Below are 17868 nucleotides of genomic sequence, written 5' to 3'. Positions count from 1 at the left end.
TGCTTTTTTTATGTATAGAACTTTAAGTTGCAATAAAACAACGACGGATTATTCGATTGACATGAATTTTATTTATCCGAAAGATAATCTTGTGGCATTACATTTTAAATATGATTTCTGGCATATGACCGCCACGGCTGGCGCGGATGTAGTCCAATCTGGACGTCCAATTTTCGATGACATTTTCCAACATTTGTGGCCGTATATCGACAATAACACGGCGAATGTTGTCTTCCAAATGGTCAAGCGTTTGTGGCTTATCCGCATAGACGAATGACTTTACATAGCCCCACAGAAAGTAGTCTAGCGGTGTTAAATCACAAGATCTTGGAGGCCAATTCACAGGTCCAAAACGTGAAATTAGGCGGTCACCAAACGTGTCTTTCAATAAATCGATTGTGGCACGAGCTGTGTGACATATTGCGCCGTCTTGTTGAAACTACATCTCCTGGACATCATGGTTATTCAATTCAGAAATGAAAGAGTTAGTAGTCATAGCTCTATACCGATCACCATTGACTGTAACGTTCTGGCCATCATCGTTTTTGAAGAAGTACGGACCAATGATTCCACCAGCCTATAAAGCGCACCAAACAGTCAGTTTTTCTGGATATGACGGTGTTTTGACATACACTTGAGGATTAGCTTCGCTCCAAATGCGGTAGTTTTGTTTGTTGACGTAGACCAGAAGTGCGCTTCATCGCTAAACAAAATTCGCTTATGAAAATCGGGAACAACGGCGATCTCGTTTTGGGCCCATTCGACGAATCTATGCCTTACTTGTTGATCGTTTGGCTTCAGTTCTGGCACGAGTTGGATTTTGTAAGCACGTAAACCAAGATCCTTCCCCAAAATCTTCCAGTGGATCGACGCAGATCCAATTCCTGTGCTCTATGGCGGATGACTCATTCGGGTCTTCCTCAATGCTACGCTCTACAGCAGCAATAGCTTCTTCTGTACGCACCGTACGGCGTCTCTGGGGACGCGAGTTATCAATAAGAGTAAACGTGATGCGAAAACGTTCCATGGTTAATCGAATTAACTGCTCTGATGGACGATTTTGTCGACGATAAAGTGGACGTAGTGCGCGATACGTATTCCGCACAGAATCATTATTTTCGAAATAAAATTGCACTATTTGCAAGCGTTCTTCAGGCGTGAGTCTATTCAATCACTTGACAGCTGTTAAATCAGTCGCCATCTTGAAGAGTAATGCCAACTTAAAGTTCTATACATCGAAAAAAAACACCTTATAAATAGAGTCGATAGTTAGTTGCGTTAAAACCTTCCGAGTGCGTTCTTCTTATAAGAAAGAGAAATGAAATATTTCTATAATATGAACATCTCCAGCGTATTATTTTACCCCATGCCCTTCAAACATAATGATTTTGACTTAATTTTTTTTTTTTAATATTTGGTAATATTTAATAAAAATATGAACGAATTCTTACATTATCTTTTATACAGAAAATGGAATACCGCTTCGCCACGGTAATTGTAAAGTTGGGTTTATTTTAACAACAAGAAACCAAACAATTACCCTACGAACACTTGGGGGGTCGCCATATCGCATAGATTATAATTTGACACACAACCTCTACACGTTTAACATTGTTTATTAAAAATAACAGACCATACACTTAACCGTTTGGGAACCGGAATTGTATACGCAATAAAATGAGTTTTATTAGAGCTCGACATGCGGGCGGCTCCACTTTTAAGTATCAATGTCAAAGAATTGTGCCGCCATCGTTTGACGGAACCAGAAGGATCGTTTGGACTTAAGCTATTTTAGGAAAGACGTGTCGCCGCCGCCGCGAGTGTTTTCACAGGAAACTTTCGCGAACAATGATCTTACTCACTTGTCTTGGACCTCGGTTCCCTGGGTCCGTCCACGGTCACTTTGATGGCTTTGTTATACGTCGCTACTTGTGGCGGGCTGGTGGATACCATTATCGTTAAAGTGAAACTTTTTCCTGAAACAACAAAGTACACGCTTAGAGCAGAAAAAAACCTCATGGAACTTCTGTCACGAAAAATTTTTCTCACATGTGTTTCCACAGAAACACTGGAATTGTGGAAGTTTTCACTCATGTCGTCCAGCTGAAAGAAGCAACAATTTGTAGTAATTTTATATTAAAGAAGTCAATAAAAAATAATGAAAGAAAGGTTGCAGCTTATTGTCGTGCCCTTAAATCTTATAGTAATACAATGAAAAGGTTTTACAGATATCGGGTGGAAAATTTGATGAAATGAAGAGAAAAAAGGATATATAGTGAACATTGCTAGAGGAGTTACAACAACATTGCTTTCGAAAGATCGTCGCTGGGCGGGGCAAGTTCGTCGCAAATACCGCGAATCAGCTTTTTATTTTAAAAAGAAGGCGCTTCGCGGATTCTTGTCCTAGAGGGACGCATTGTTTTTATATCGTGTCCCTGCGGACCACTATGGAACTTTGCAGAATCGATGTAATTTGATTGTGAATACACCCTTGTATAATGTGTCCTTCACATCTCGTCGAATTTCAAAGTTACGGCAAACTTCGGTAAATACTAAAATTTGTACTGGTAATTGCAATTTAAAATTATATTTTTTCAAATATCTCGCATCCACTGTATTATAGACGAAACCTCAAACTCCCTCTCGACACAGTTTACGATACTGTTTATATCAAATTATATCAAATTATCACAAGTTTTTATTTATCACCAATAATTCACCCACAAAAGCAGAAATTTGTAGGATCTATTAGAATTTTTTTCCCAGAAACGACGTACCCTGTATATAGTTCCAAGAATAGAGGCTAAAGCTCTGGATCTCCTTAGTTTCCCGATATCCGAACTTTTTCAATGGTGTAAATAGTTTTCAAGAAACTACTAAGTCTTGTTTTCTGAAACCATGCAGTACGTGGTAATAGTAAATGACGTCATCGCGTCTAAGGGCGAGAAATAATGATTTTCATTTGGATTTTTTCAAATATCTCGAACAGCGTATGTGATTGAGGAAAGCCGTAAATACAAAAATTGTGGCCCTTGATACGCCTTATAACACTGTTTGAACGGATTAGCTATTTTTTGTACGAATTTTGATTTACGGTTAATAATTTAGTCTCTAGAACTAAAACACCTTGTATATAATCGAAAAAATGCGTGAAACATAAGTTATAACGCCACCTATTACGGTTGTAAAATTTTTCCGATCGGATGAATGATTGTGGAGAAAAAGATGTTTTTCTGAATGCCAAAATAACCAAAAAAAATCAAAAATAAAAAAAAATACTTCGCGTTATTTTGTTGCTCCCAATTTAAAGAGTCTAAATGCGGGTCCAGAAAATATTACATAATATTATATAACTAACTAACCAAAACTAACGCAAAGCATAGTCAACACTCTTTGATTTTAATGGACGACGCCTCCCTTCACTTGACCATCTAAACCCCATAAAGCAAGTTAGTAGTCGACTTCTCGAAATGCCGCTGGCTGAGGCTGCGGTCAACCTTCGCGGTGACCCACGGCTCGTTGCCTAACCAAATGCCTCACCAGACAACCTCCGCGTGTATGAATTCACGCGTGATCGATTTTACGATGGACTAAGATCGTTACCATAGCGGCATCGGTAAGTCCCTCACAACTTTTTATTTCGATTTAGTAACTGCTCTCTACAAATCGTCCAAAAAAAAATAAATTACAAAATTTGAAATACAGTTCACTAGTTTTCTTTTCCTTTTTTGTATTTGATAGCGAAATTGAATTCTTCGAGTTAAAGCCCACAACAAATAAGGCCAGAATTGGGTTCTTTTAACTTTGATAGCCATACTAGTAGGATATGGTCCGTCTCGACGACAAACTTTTGACAGTCTAGCTAAGAACGAAAACGTTTAATAGAGTCTATGATCGATAATAGCTTTTTTTAATGGTAGAATAATTTCGATATGGTGATTTTTCTTAACCGGTCTCGAATAAGTGTGTTTGAATTGCTCTTCATAATCGATTATTAGGAGATAGGAAAGTATTTCATGTCTGGGTATTACTATGAACAGTAACGTCAGAATCGTTGTCGATGGGTATGTGATCTGGACTTTTGGTCTGGGAAAAGCTATTAATTGGGTTATTGTATCTTTCGTTAACAACAAAATCTTCTAAATCAGATTAGATTTCTTATTTATTTTTAATTCGTATTTTTTGTTTTGTTTAGGGAAAGGGTTTTCTAGGTTTCCTAGGGAATTTTGGAAATGCCAGATAATTTATTTTGGACACCAGTTTGATAACATTTCGCAATAATACTACTATATATTTGTAATTGTTGTAATTGGATACGATTGGTTCCATTTTGGAACAAACCTTTGTAGTACTAAAATAATTTTATAAAGTACCCATAATAGGATTTTTCATATCCTAAAAGTAAAACTCTTTGATAAATTGTATATTTTTGCCACTCTTTATAACGTGAATAACCTCATAAATGAATATGTATATCGAAAAATGAGATGTTCCATTCTCCATTTTTGAGAAAATTTCAAATATAAAAACGCAATCTGATTCTCGTTTTAGAAAAGTCCTCATAACTTTTTAATTCTGAAAATCATTTCTGTCCTTTTTATCATATAAGTTTTGTATTAAATCAACCGATGTTGTTTCTCTAGAAAATTTATGAAAAAAGAATATCAAATTTGTGTAAAAAGTTATTAAGTCAGTTGTAAACAATTTTCTCAATAATTTCGTATTTTCAAGCGCAAGGATATATGCCGTCTATAAGAGATGTGCTAAGCACTAGCGATAAATAGCTATCATAAAATCTGATTGGCACATTGTCAGCCCTAGTTTGCTTATAGCAGTATAAACATTTCAGAGGGTCCCACTGAGTAAATCGAACCGGTTTAATCTACCGTCAGGTACAGATGTCAAGTATGTCATCGGGGATTTCGATTTTTAATTTTTAAGAAATTGAAGGTAATATCCGGTCCAGAGATCTTTCTATTTCTCTGAATCTAAGTGGTTCTGGCTTTTTTCAATGACCTGTTAATAATTCTTTCTTTTTTTTTTCTCTTCGGATATTTTAAATTTAAGACATTTTATAAACCCCGAATATTTAGGTTTAATACTTGAGTCATAAGGAAATTGAGTTTTTATAAGTCTACGAGTTTATTTTCTTTGCCCTTTTAGAAATACAATTGGAACATCAAATGAAACAAACCAGATATTTCTGAATCCCGCCATCAAAATCATGGAAATTAGATACAACGATCTAAAAAAGAAGCGAAATTCGCTAACAGATTCAACAGTCGGGTTTCTCTAAAATTTGGTTGCTCTTCCTGTTTGATGACTGTCGGAAGGTCAGGGTTAAAGTTTTTTACCGTTACTATGCCTAGAAATACTGGTGTACTGGGTACATGTATAGATTTAAGTTTAGGTTGAGGTTTATTTAACCACAGTATACAAAACATACGTATAGGGAGTCAAAACAAAATAAACATATATATAAACTCAATATATGAATAAAGGTATAAAACACGAAACAAATTTGTAAAATTAGACAAGTTATACAGGTTTAAAAGTTGAAATTTTGCTATTTGTCAGAACTGTAAAAACCTTTTGCCAGTAGAAACTTGAAAGCTCTTTTAGATGATTTTTTTACCAAGGCATTTTATGTTGTACAAACTGATTTACTAAGACGGTATCGGAAAACCATTAACTGGCGTGCATTACGAATGAGTATCAGACAGAACATTATTATTATTTATTATTATTATTAATCCGAAAAGGCTATTGTATAGGAAAGTAGATGGTAAGGTCGTAATATCAAAACTGTGAGAATGTGTTCTACAAGATTCTCTCTATTCCAAACCAAGAAGAATTCGGACAGCTTTTTTTTTAAGAGACGAAACACTATGACTTCACAACTCCCGCCCGCTCATCGGCAACTTCTACTTCTGTTCAATTCGTCTAGAGACGAACTAACGCAGGTAATTGTGGCGTCGTCTGCAAATAGTGTCCAATTGATGAGTTTAATAATGAATGACACCCTGACGGTGGTATGTCCATCAATAAGATTCGGTTTGTCGCATCAGATTGAGCATCAAGTCTGTGTATAGCCTAACTAGGTCAAAATCTGAGACAACCCTAGTGTCAGATGTCAGATAATACTAGAACCGCGTCATGGAAATGACAATTGTCCATCCATCTACAAAGTCCCATTTTCTTATAATAATTCACAGTGTTATTACTGCTCCCAAAGTAGTTGATGTCTCAAAGTGGAGTAGTAAGCTAAAGAGAAAGAAACTCCTCCTTAAGTTTCATCACTTACGGATACCATCTGCTCCTCGCATTTTAATTATTCTATTCTATAATTAACTTATTCTATCCCTCTAAGATTCGCTGTGAATTTTTTTCATGTTCCTATGATTGCTTCTTCCATGTCCCTAGCCACTTGCGCCGACGACTCGGTATTTCTTCTTTTAGGAGCAACTTAATATAATTTAAAAGTAAATAAATCTCCTCCAAATATTGAACATTTAAAGTTTTAACCAAACTTTAAAATTATTTGCCTTCAACCCCGTTTTTTCTAACTCGAGATGGTTTGCTTAATTGGTCACTCGACCCCCCAAATATGCTATTTTAGGCGATAGCAATTGAGTGCTTGAGTGCTCGAAACATGTACTGACGTATTGACGCCATTTTATAAAAAATGATTTTACATTGAATTACTGTGGAAAAGGACAACGTTACCACTTTAAGATACACTTGAAAAATTTGTCAACTTATAGCTAGGAATCGTTTCCGAAAAGCGTTTCGCAAGAGGAAAATTTTGTTTTAAGAGAGACCTTTACATTACAACGTTAACAATCGAGCACCCGTTAGCATTTAATCAAACGTTCACCGCAACCTTCGAGAAAGTTCTAAAGGAGTAAAATTAAATATGCCCGCGTATTTCGGATAGAGATTTCCCGGTCTTAATCCATCATTCATCATTTTTCGGCAAATACCTCATTAATCATTCCTCGTCTCGATCTCAAGGAAGGGTCCTGATGGATACCTAAAGATTAAGATCTGCGAAGGAGATCAGTGAGTGGTAATTTACAACAGTAGATATTCCGGATCAAGCTGGCTTGAAATAATCATTCGCTAATCTCGAATTGCGAAAGCGCCGGGAACATGGGAAGCCGCTTAAGGTTATGAGTGCAAATTGGGGCTGGTCGAACGTCGACGACCTCTAGAACAAAATGTTCATTCATATGAATATATATATATATATATATATATATATATATATATATATATATATATATATATATATATATATATATATATATATATATATATGATGACACTATATTCCGGGATATCATCCGTTCGCTCGTTGAACTCCGACTGGAATCCTGCATCCGACTGGAATCCTGCAAATCTTGCATCCGACTGGAATCCTGCAGACGTTTCGCCAAAATCTCACTTGGCATCTTCAATGCTCGCGCTCCGAAAACACTTCGAACACTGCGCGAGCATTGAAGATGCCAAGTGAGATTTTGGCGAAACGTCTGCAGGATTCCAGTCGGATGCAAGATTTGCAGGATTCCAGTCGGATGCAGGATTCCAGTCGGAGTTCAACGAGCGAACGGATGATATCCCGGAATATAGTGTCATCACATTTTTCCATCCGTGAATCAATACGTGAGAATATATATATATATATATATATATATATATATATATATATATATATATATATATATATATATATATATATATATATATATATATATATATATATATATATATATATATATATATATATATATATATATATATATATATATATATATATATATATATATATATATATATATATATATATATATATATATATATATATATATATATATATATATAGTGGATTACTAAAAATATTTACTTCGAACTTTATACAAACACTGTGGGTGGCTAGTTCGTGAGCAGCCTAAAAACACTGATTAATTTGTATATTTTTCTTGTGATTTGGCGGTAAGTATTATTTGTGGTAATGGTTTGTAAACTAGCTGGATGGCATACAAACCTACTAACACTCACAGCTAATTCAGTTTTTTAAAAAACCATAAAAAAACAAACCATTTTATCTAAACTAGTTAAGATTTGCCGTAACATATACATTTTTTTAATTTTCCTCTAATCTAGAGATCATGTAAAAAATTTCTTACTGGAATAATTTTTCCAGGAATATTCTTAACAACTAACAATTAATTGATAGATAACTTTAGTTTGACAAGTTCTGTAAGATTTTCGCGGACATCATTCTTTTGGAAAATGGTTTTTCGCGTTTCTTGGCTGTCGTAAAGATTCATTTCGCATCTCTATTAAATGTGATTCGACAAATGTTGCTTATCATTGAACTGTTGACCTGATTAGAATATAAGCGCCATCGAAACTTCCTTGGGCCCTTATATCCGAACCTGGACAACGCTTTACAAAAATTAGTTAATTTAAATTTTCTTATATTTCAACACCACTGAGGTAATGGTAATTTATAAGGTTATACTACAGTGATGTAAAATCTTGTTATAGAGGGGGTTTATTATTATTATTAAAGATAACAGGACATATGTAATAAATCTCCTAATTTTTTATATACGGATGTTAAAGTTTTAAGAAAAAATAACATTGAAGTTCAAAATTAATTGTCCAATAGAAAAAAAAATGTGTCCATTCATGGTAATGGGCCAAATTTGCTCTAAAAATGAAATTCCCAAAAATAATTTGAATTATAAAAAAACTTCGCCCAATTTGCTTTTTCAAAAATATTTAGTGTAAACTCCGTACGTAACGACGTTACTTACATTAAAATTAAAAAAACAAAAACGTTTAACGTTTAACTTCAAAAAATGCTCCCTAATGATCGAAGGAGTGCACAAGATTTTACAAACATATCTGTTACAAGAAAGTTAAAATGAAAAAGTAATTTCCCCCCTTTTTTCTAAATTTACCAAATATTGATATTTATTCCAAATCACTAAAGGTATTCACATCCTTAAGTAACGGAATGCGGAATAAACACTCTGTTAAAAATTGTGTTTATTTTTTATTTAATTATTTAGTGAAAACAAATCTTTTCTTCGCATTTTCAAGCCATAAATACAAGGGCAAGCAGTGATTATTATGCAGTCTATACAAATCCAAATGTGTTGTATATATAAATGTATTACTTTGCACGAATTCATTTTACTTCAGATGATAATTTGCTTAACAATAGCCAATAACCAGTTTTTTATTCGCCACTGCAGTAAAACACAAAATTACTAAACCAATATACCAATAACTTTTTTTTGTTATTTTTTTTTGTGTTAATTTTGGTCATTTGATCTTCAATTTGTTGGATAAGAACGATGTTTGGATTTCCATACATTTTACCCCCCCCCCCCCCCTTTAATTGTCAATGTAGTGATTTTGAATTCAAGAATTTTCATAAACATTATCAAGGACATATGACAATATGATATCAAATCCCTATAACATTATTATTACAGGAATATAGGGCTAATTTTCTTGCTTAGAAGCTAAAATGAAAAAAAAACTCGTGTGTAAACAAATTCTCTTCAATTTGAGACGTCTACAAAGCACCAATTTGCCATAATATTTTCTGAACAGCATTTGTTTTGAAGATAGTTAATTAGGAATCTGGATTTTGTTTGTTAGTAGTCCGGTGTTGCCATTTTGCCGATTTGGTGAGTTCCATTTCATACTCAACAACAGAAAATGACAGCTTTGGTTTTCTGCTAAAGATAAAAAATCATTTTCTTCGTAGATCACGTTATATCTCACGACAAACTTATGAGAAACCAGCGGTGAGGTATATATAGAGAGAGCGTGATTCACAAATGGTGACTAAAAATCAAACCCGTGGTGATGCTTCATTAATACAGTGTGCTAAACATGAAAAACTGTTTTCCTTCTTAATAATATTTTAAAATCGGGTAAAATAGAGAAATTGAAATTGAGCGTCAACGTTAAAAGTTTTCCCTGAAATTTAAATGCACCACTGGCGGGAAAATGTGTCGAAAAATTGAAAGCAGTTCTTCAGGTTGAACCCCTGTTGTTTTCCGGATTTCAAAAAGATTTTTAAATAGTATTACAGCGAAAAAAAGAATCAAACTTAATGACGTTTCATCTTTGATAATCAATAATTTTCCAAATATTAAATCTACAAAACTCACAAACCAAGTAATTTTCGAACTATTTTCATTTTCGCTGTGCACACATTCAAATATCCTCTCGTGCTAGACACGGACAATTAAAAAAACAAAAACAGACTTGAAATGCTCCCGACAGTAATCCACATAACAGGTTGATCTGGATAGATGGTTACACAATGCGAAATCGTATCGATTAACAGTCAGAGCCCCCCCAAAAGGGTTACCAGGATATCCGTGTTGAATTCGCCGCAAGGGTGTTTCACTGCACTTGCAACAACAACTGCGAGCGCGAAAAACGGCAACATTTTCCATAACGCGCAAAAAATATTTAATTGCGTATATTTAAAGACCTAATTATAAGCAAATAATAATAACCTGCTCAATTTATTGCAATTCGATTGCTCGTACTAATGCGTCCTTTAATATTTAACTGTAATGCTATTATCATTTTTTGAATTTGTAATCCGTTTCAATATTTAATGATTTGCGTTGCGGTTGTGTTTGGTTATGTTGTGACGTACTTAAAATAATTTTTAATAGTGGTAATAACAATTACTCAGCATAAAATCGCCAATCGCATTAAAATCGCAGCAATACAACTAGATCATTTTTGATTCTGAAATTAATTAAACACCACAAACTTGAAAGATCGTTTAAATCAACATGATAATTTTTTCTACCCTGTACATCTTATGTTTGTTTGAAGGATGAAGGTGAAGAGTAGTTAAATCTATTTGTTTGGACTTAAATTGCATTTATTTTAAATTATTTCTAAACGCATAAAGATACAATCCTTAAAACTACGACATCGACTTGTATTATCGGTAAAAGATGCTTTGCTACTACTACAATCTACCAAAGTACCTTCAACCGGCAATACAACTCCACAATGGCAGCCTCTTGTATGTCTAGGATACGCAGCACTTTATGGAGATAATAACGAAGGTGGAAACCTCACCGGTTAAGGAAGCTCTTTAAATCATCAAAGAATATTATGTCCATAATTCTTATTTTCAAGTAAATAACACAATCTTTTGACAAGTTAATGGGAGCACAATTGTCTCCAGTCATCGTCAACATTTGAAGAAGACGCTATCAAAATAGCCTACGGAAAACGCAAGTACCGACTTAGGTACTTTGAAGATACCTTCATCATCTGGAATCACTACGAAGACGACTTCAACGTTTTGCTGTTGCATATCAAAAATTGCAAAAATTAACAATTGAGCAAAAAGTCAATAGACAGCTGTCTATTTTAGATGTTCTAGTCAAACAAAGACATCATCAAGAAAAAGATATAGAAAGCCGACACATAATTAGGTCAGTTGTGAAAGACTATGCAGCATACAACACAAGACTGTCAAAAAATACATCAAGAAAGATCTGATCAACAATGGGCACAAGAAGCACCTCATTCATAAGGTTCAATCAGCTATGAAGAAAAAAAGCAACCAACCAGATAAGCAATCCTCCCGCCGCAAGAAGGCTTTTCATCAATTGAAGTAAACAGGCTATCGACACCTCTAATTACAGATAACAAGGAGCACCCACAAAGGCTTCACACAAATTCCAATCGCAATGTTAGGATATAACTTAAAATAAAGACCATGGAAGTTCAAACAAATGGTTTTAGAGCCTTCTTAATTTGGTTTTCAAATCGATGTGATATTTGCAAATCAGCAATAGCAACGCATTTTTAAAAAAAATTCATTGGAAGAGAAAAAGTCTTATAATAAAGAATTAGTATATTATGTAATAAGTGTGGTAAAGGGCATTTGAGTCAAGAGTTTATTTGGCACGAGAGGAGCGAATGCTTAATAATAAAAAGTTTAATAAACGTGTTGCATACTATGCTATGCTGACACAAAAGTCGAAATTGACAAACGTGAACTTTCAAGCCGTGATAAATATCTCCGAAAACATCCCATTGCTCTCAAACCCAATGTGTTAATATCCCGGAAAAGTGCGAAGTTGCTCGCCATAAGCAACTAAATGAAAAATTGTTTTAACTTTGACAGCTTGAGAGCTTTCCAACAATTTAGAAAATTACATGGGTTTTAATCTAATTTATGCCACTAAAAATTCAATAGATTATCTTCGAATGCTATCTAACGAGCTAGCAGGGCAACTGATATACATGTAAAAAAATTGCGATAAGGCATTCCGGAGATAATGCATATTTCTTAAATCAATACTTGTTTTTCCCCCTTATGTGAACATATTTTATAGAAAATCGAATTTTTCTATTTACAATTAGTGTCACGAGCTGTAGCGAATACCCCATCGTAATTCACAAGATAAACATATCTTTCTTCTAAAAAATTAAATAGATAATTTAGGGACATATTTATCTCAATAGTTATTCGGAGTATTTTTTTCTAATTGCTTAATTTATTTGGATTCATATTCATATTCATACAAGTCAATGAGACCTCTGGCGGAAGAAATGTCAAACTACGTCCAGCAGAAACATTAAATAACAATTATCCTAATAATAGATTTGTTGTAAAAATTTTATTCCTTAAACCTATCTAGAGACCAACTTTGCTGCTTTTAATTTTGTCAGTTTGAGGAAGCATTTAAAAAATATCATTTAAGTTATCGGTCTCTGACCCAATTAAAATTTTATGTTGTACATTTAATTATGCTACCCCTTCTACAAAACACCGCATCCACATTATACCCACATTATTCTTGCGCCATTTTTCCATAAACGACACACACCATAAGTTGTTAAAACAGATACAATTAATGCTTTATTGTAGGTTATGCACATAGAGTGAGCAAAAGCTGGAAACTAAACAGACACATTTGTTTACTGTCATCAGCGCCCCTATTCGACAACAAATTGACGAATAGCACATTAGAATTTGAAGAAGTGACTTAATTTGAGTGTGAACAACACCACTTTACGCCTCAGTAAACTAGAGAAGCTCTAATTAGTTACAAAATATCCAATCGCATTTGTATGACGCTGACTCGACGCCACTTAACAAGCGTTCGCATCAACAAAAAAAGAGGAAGACCGAAAAGTCGATGGGATCGCACGCGGCAATATGTAGCGGTGTGTTTGAGGTGGCACACAAACCCCTAATAGCGGGGTTAAACACGTCAAGTAGTGTGCATTTTTCACCAAAAAGCTCAGCTAACGCGGACTAACGAGGGCCCACAATCGCATTAAAGCGGCAAAAAATGTCGAAACCTATACGCAAAGGGCGTACGTGCATACACGTCCGGCATTTTGGGCGAATCGTGAAATTCTGTGAACTTTTTTAAATTTAGCCAACGTTTAGAGATAATTTAAAGAACAACTTTATGGACAGGGATGTAAAATTTGGTGTTGGGGTTTGCAACACTTTTGACGCCACACGTACTACAAAAATAACTACCAAGGTTGGTGGGTTTGTTCCAAAAAATTTAGTATAATGAATACCGTATACGTATATGTTGATTCGGAAATACATAGATCGAATATGCAAGTTTTTAGATGAAGGAACTGTAGTGACACGTTTAAGTTTTAAGTTTAAGTGTCCAACTTATAAACAACTGACCCATGGCAGTTTATCACAGATTTTCATTGAGGCCCGAGTGGTAACCGCAGCGTAGGTTTTCCAGGGGTATTTCAAGGAATTGTACTTACAAAAGGAACTACAGTGCACAATGTGTACTTTTTTGGCAGAAAAGGATGGCTCTTTAGCACTCAAAGCGAGAAAACAGAAAACGCTATTAAACTTAATTCGATCCAACCATGTACTCGTAGTTTTAGTTTGATAAGTTATGATTTGCGAGTGAAGGCTTATCAAAACTAAAACGAGCTGGTTACCAATCAACCAAATAAAATAGTCAAGCCCAGACATAATAATATACGCTTCTACAGCTCAGACATGAGAGAACGATTGGTCCGAGCAGTAATGTTTGTGTAATGTATAAAGGACTTTCGGAACAGCTTCAGAAGCATTCCAAAGGACTTCCAAAGAATTCCTCGACGAATTTCAGAGGTATTGTAGGAATGAAAGGAATTACAGTGTACACCGTCTACTCTTTCCAAGAAAGAGATAGTAGTTTTAGTACTGTCTTATGATTAATTATGATTACGATTTCATTAAGAACACCTCAAAAGTGATTTGTCAAAGAGCACTTTAATTAGGCTTTAAATTTTAAACCCGTTAGAACAGTACATTTTGCGGAAGATATAAGCACTGCATCTATATGTCAAATGTTTTGGACAATTTTATTGACTGTCGCACATTCTGTACTTCTGCGACTGGAGCCAACGGAAACTTAACAAATGAAGCGAAATTTTTGCGTCACTTAAAATTTAATCTACTGTCGGTCATTAGTCAATAATTATTGTCAGTTTTAAAAAATAAACTGCAAGCGTAAATAAAGATAGCTACGCCCATGGCGTATTTAGTTAACAATATGTGTGCATGCGAAGTGGAAAACGGAATCAGACGGTGGAAGGGTTTGTTTGTAGTTTGGCCAGACCGGCGGGATTTATTCTGTCCTATGGGTGAAATAATGAGCTCGGTCGGAGATGTTTTAAAACGGGCGAAATAAATTGACCGTCTAGTCTAAGTAAATTTTTGCTCGCTAACGATTTATGGTTATCAAATAACAAGTAAACGGCAATAAAGAAATTTTTTTGAAAAGATATCTGCTTCACAATAACATGTTAAGTGAGCCGCGTCTTTCCTTGATATAATGGGTGTTTTTTTTCGATGTATAGAACTTTAAGTTGGCATTAGTGTTCAAGATGGCGACCGATTTAACAGCTGTCAAGTGATTTATTCTCAGTTTGATTTGGCAATTCATCATGAATAGACTCACGCCTGAACAACGCTTGCCAATAGTGCAATTTAATTTCGAAAATAATGGTTCTGTGCGGAATACGTATCGCGCACTACGTCCATTTTATCGTCGACAAAATCGTCCATCAGAGCAGTTAATTCGATTAACCATGGAACGTTTTCGCACCACGTTTACTCTTATTGATAACTCGCATCCCCAGAGACGCCGTACGGTGCATACAGAAGAAGCTATTGCTGCTGTAGAGCGTAGCATTGAGGAAGACCCGAATGAGTCCATCCGCCATCGAGCACAGGAATTGGATCTTTGTTCATCCATTTTATGGAAGATTTTGCGAAAGGATATTGGTTTATGTGCAACTTGTGCAATAATTGAAGCCAAACGATCATTTCAAGTAAGGCGTAGATTCGTCGAATGAGCCCAAAACGAAATTGCCGTTGTCCCCGATTTTCATAAGCGAATTTTGTTTAGCGATGAAGCGAAGCTAATCCTCAAGTGTATGTCGAAACTCCATTACATTCAGAAAAACTGACTGTTTGGTGCGCCTTATGGGAATCATTGGTCCGTACTTCTTCAAAAACGATGATGGCCAGAACGTTACAGTCAATCGTGATAAAGCTATGATTACTAACTCTTTCATTCCTAAATTGAATAACCATGATGTCCAGGAGATGTGGTTTCAACAAGACGGCGCAACATGTTACACAGCTCGTGCCACAATCGATTTATTAAAAGACACGTTTGGTGACCGCCTAATTTCAAGTTTTGGACCTGTGAATGGGCCTCCAAGATCTTGTGATTTAACACCGCTAGACTACTTTCTGTGGGGCTATGTAAGGTCATTGGTCTATGCGGATAAGCCACAAACGCTTGACCATTTAGAAGACAACATTCGCCGTGTTATTGCCGATATAGGGCCACAAATGTTGGAAATAGTCATCGAAAATTGGACGTCCAGATTGGACTACATCCGCGCCAGTAGTGGCGGTCATATGCCAGAAATCATATTTAAAATGTAATACCAAAAGATTATCTTTCGGATAAATAAAATTCATGTCAATCGAGTAATCCATCGTTGTTTTATTGCAACTTAAAGTTCTATACATCGAAAAAAAAAACCATTACTAGCTTTTGCTTTGCAATGCAGGTATCTTCATGGTTCATAAAATGCTTAGTACTGTCATGGTAGGAAGAACTATATATAATTTAAGCTGAACAAGTTAAAAGCAAAACGTAAAAAGTCACACAAAATGCATTTAGCATCAATATTAACACACCACCAAAATTAGGGCAAGTTAGTTTTCGCGCGAGCATCTGACTGGATATGGATGTATATTTTTTGAATTTTTGCTTAAATTTTCAGAAACAATGTAACCAAAAATATTTTTACCTATTTATTTCTTATTTATACTTAATTGTCACATTCGGTGCTGTGGTTTTTTAAAAGTTTGTATTAATTTAAACATATACATAGATGAAACATAATATTGAACATTGCGCCTTTTAACTATTTTTTGGCTTCTAGTAAGACCACCACCTAGATCGTGATTAAAATAATGAAGTAGGATGCTCTAAGGTTCTTATTGGAACAATAGCAACTATTTTCATTGCATGCAACACATCCGTACAAACAACTCTTGCATTTCAAATTTTTCAATAAAATAAACTCTTGTGTAGATCCCGCAGTATAATTCCCCTGTAGAAGTTATGAATTTTTTAACGGAAAAATGTTATGATACAAATTTGTTAATTCGCGCTGAAATTTATTTTGTTCTACCTTGCCAAATATCCTTAAACAAGTTCTAAATTATTGCAAAATGCCAAGAGTAGTGTGTCAACTGGAGAAAAAATAAAAAATAGGATTAAATAGTTTAAAATTTGTAACTTACATAGCAATTTCTGAAAAACAAGTCAGTATTTCTAAAAAATAAGTCCTAAATTCTGGAAAATAAGTCCAATTTTCTGAAAAATAATTAACTAGGAAATTCTGACTGAACTCAAAAATCATGACTTATTTTCCAGAAATTCTCACTAGTTTTTTAGAAATTCTGGCTTAAATTAGATTAATTCCTCAAAAATTTGCTTTATTTAATCCGTTAACTGTTAACGTGATAAAAATAACAATAATAATAATAATAAGTAAATAAATAAATTAAATCTACAATATAAATCAAAAACGAGATACTAAGAAAATCAAACAATCAAAGACAAAAGTCAGTGGCGTACCGACTTATTGAACACAAAACTAGAACAGTAAAAAATATCTACGGATCCGGTAGCTACAAAATTATTCGAGTCAAAAATAGAGGACCTATTGCGGAACTAACTCAAATTAAAAGCGCTGCCCAATTGCGGGGGTTCAACTTGAAGTACCGCGCATACACTTAATATAAAATTTCGCGGGCTGAGTGCAGGGCAAATTAGAGTTGAAAGTGACGTATAATTAGATTCTCTGATATTGCATGATGCAGTTTTGATATCATCGCCGTGCTGCATGGGGGTTTCAAGTGCATTTTGCGGATCAATGTTTCTACATAATGCCGTGTCGCATTAGCGAGGCCGAAATGCATTTTACGATATTTTGGTTGCCGTCAGTGTCGTTGCCTGCAATACCGGCAAATTTCGGCGTTTATTAGATTAAAACATTTCGACCGATAGTTTTTGTTTGCAACGGACAATTTTCGGAACCCCGTTAGAGCAGGAATTGTATGTTAAAATATATTTCAATAATTTTGTTCGAACTATAGTTGTTTTCTTTATTTTGTGATAATTGCGATTACGTCGACCAGACCTATGTTAAGATATGTTATCGAAATAAAAATGTTTTGAAAAGAAAAAAAAATGTAGTAAAATAAAATTTCACGTTTTCAAAAATAAATCG

General features: G+C 34.7%; 1 protein-coding gene across 1 annotated transcript in view; it reads right to left on the bottom strand.

Annotated features, from left to right (window-relative positions):
* LOC132699898 (runt-related transcription factor 3) overlaps window positions 1-17868 on the bottom strand; it is a 48764-nt gene that overhangs the window by 17613 nt on the left and 13283 nt on the right. The window contains exon 2 of the mRNA XM_060666874.1: window positions 1863-1976. Coding sequence (XP_060522857.1) covers window positions 1863-1976 — 114 coding nt within the window. The remainder of the gene's footprint in view (window positions 1-1862; window positions 1977-17868) is intronic.

This window comes from Cylas formicarius, unplaced genomic scaffold (genome assembly GCF_029955315.1).
Source record: "Cylas formicarius isolate icCylForm1 unplaced genomic scaffold, icCylForm1.1 PGA_scaffold_3__17_contigs__length_32017465, whole genome shotgun sequence".
Classification (NCBI taxonomy): Eukaryota; Metazoa; Arthropoda; class Insecta; order Coleoptera; family Brentidae; genus Cylas; species Cylas formicarius.
Note: the sequence above shows the minus strand (reverse complement) of the source record. Positions and strands in the feature narration are given on the sequence as shown.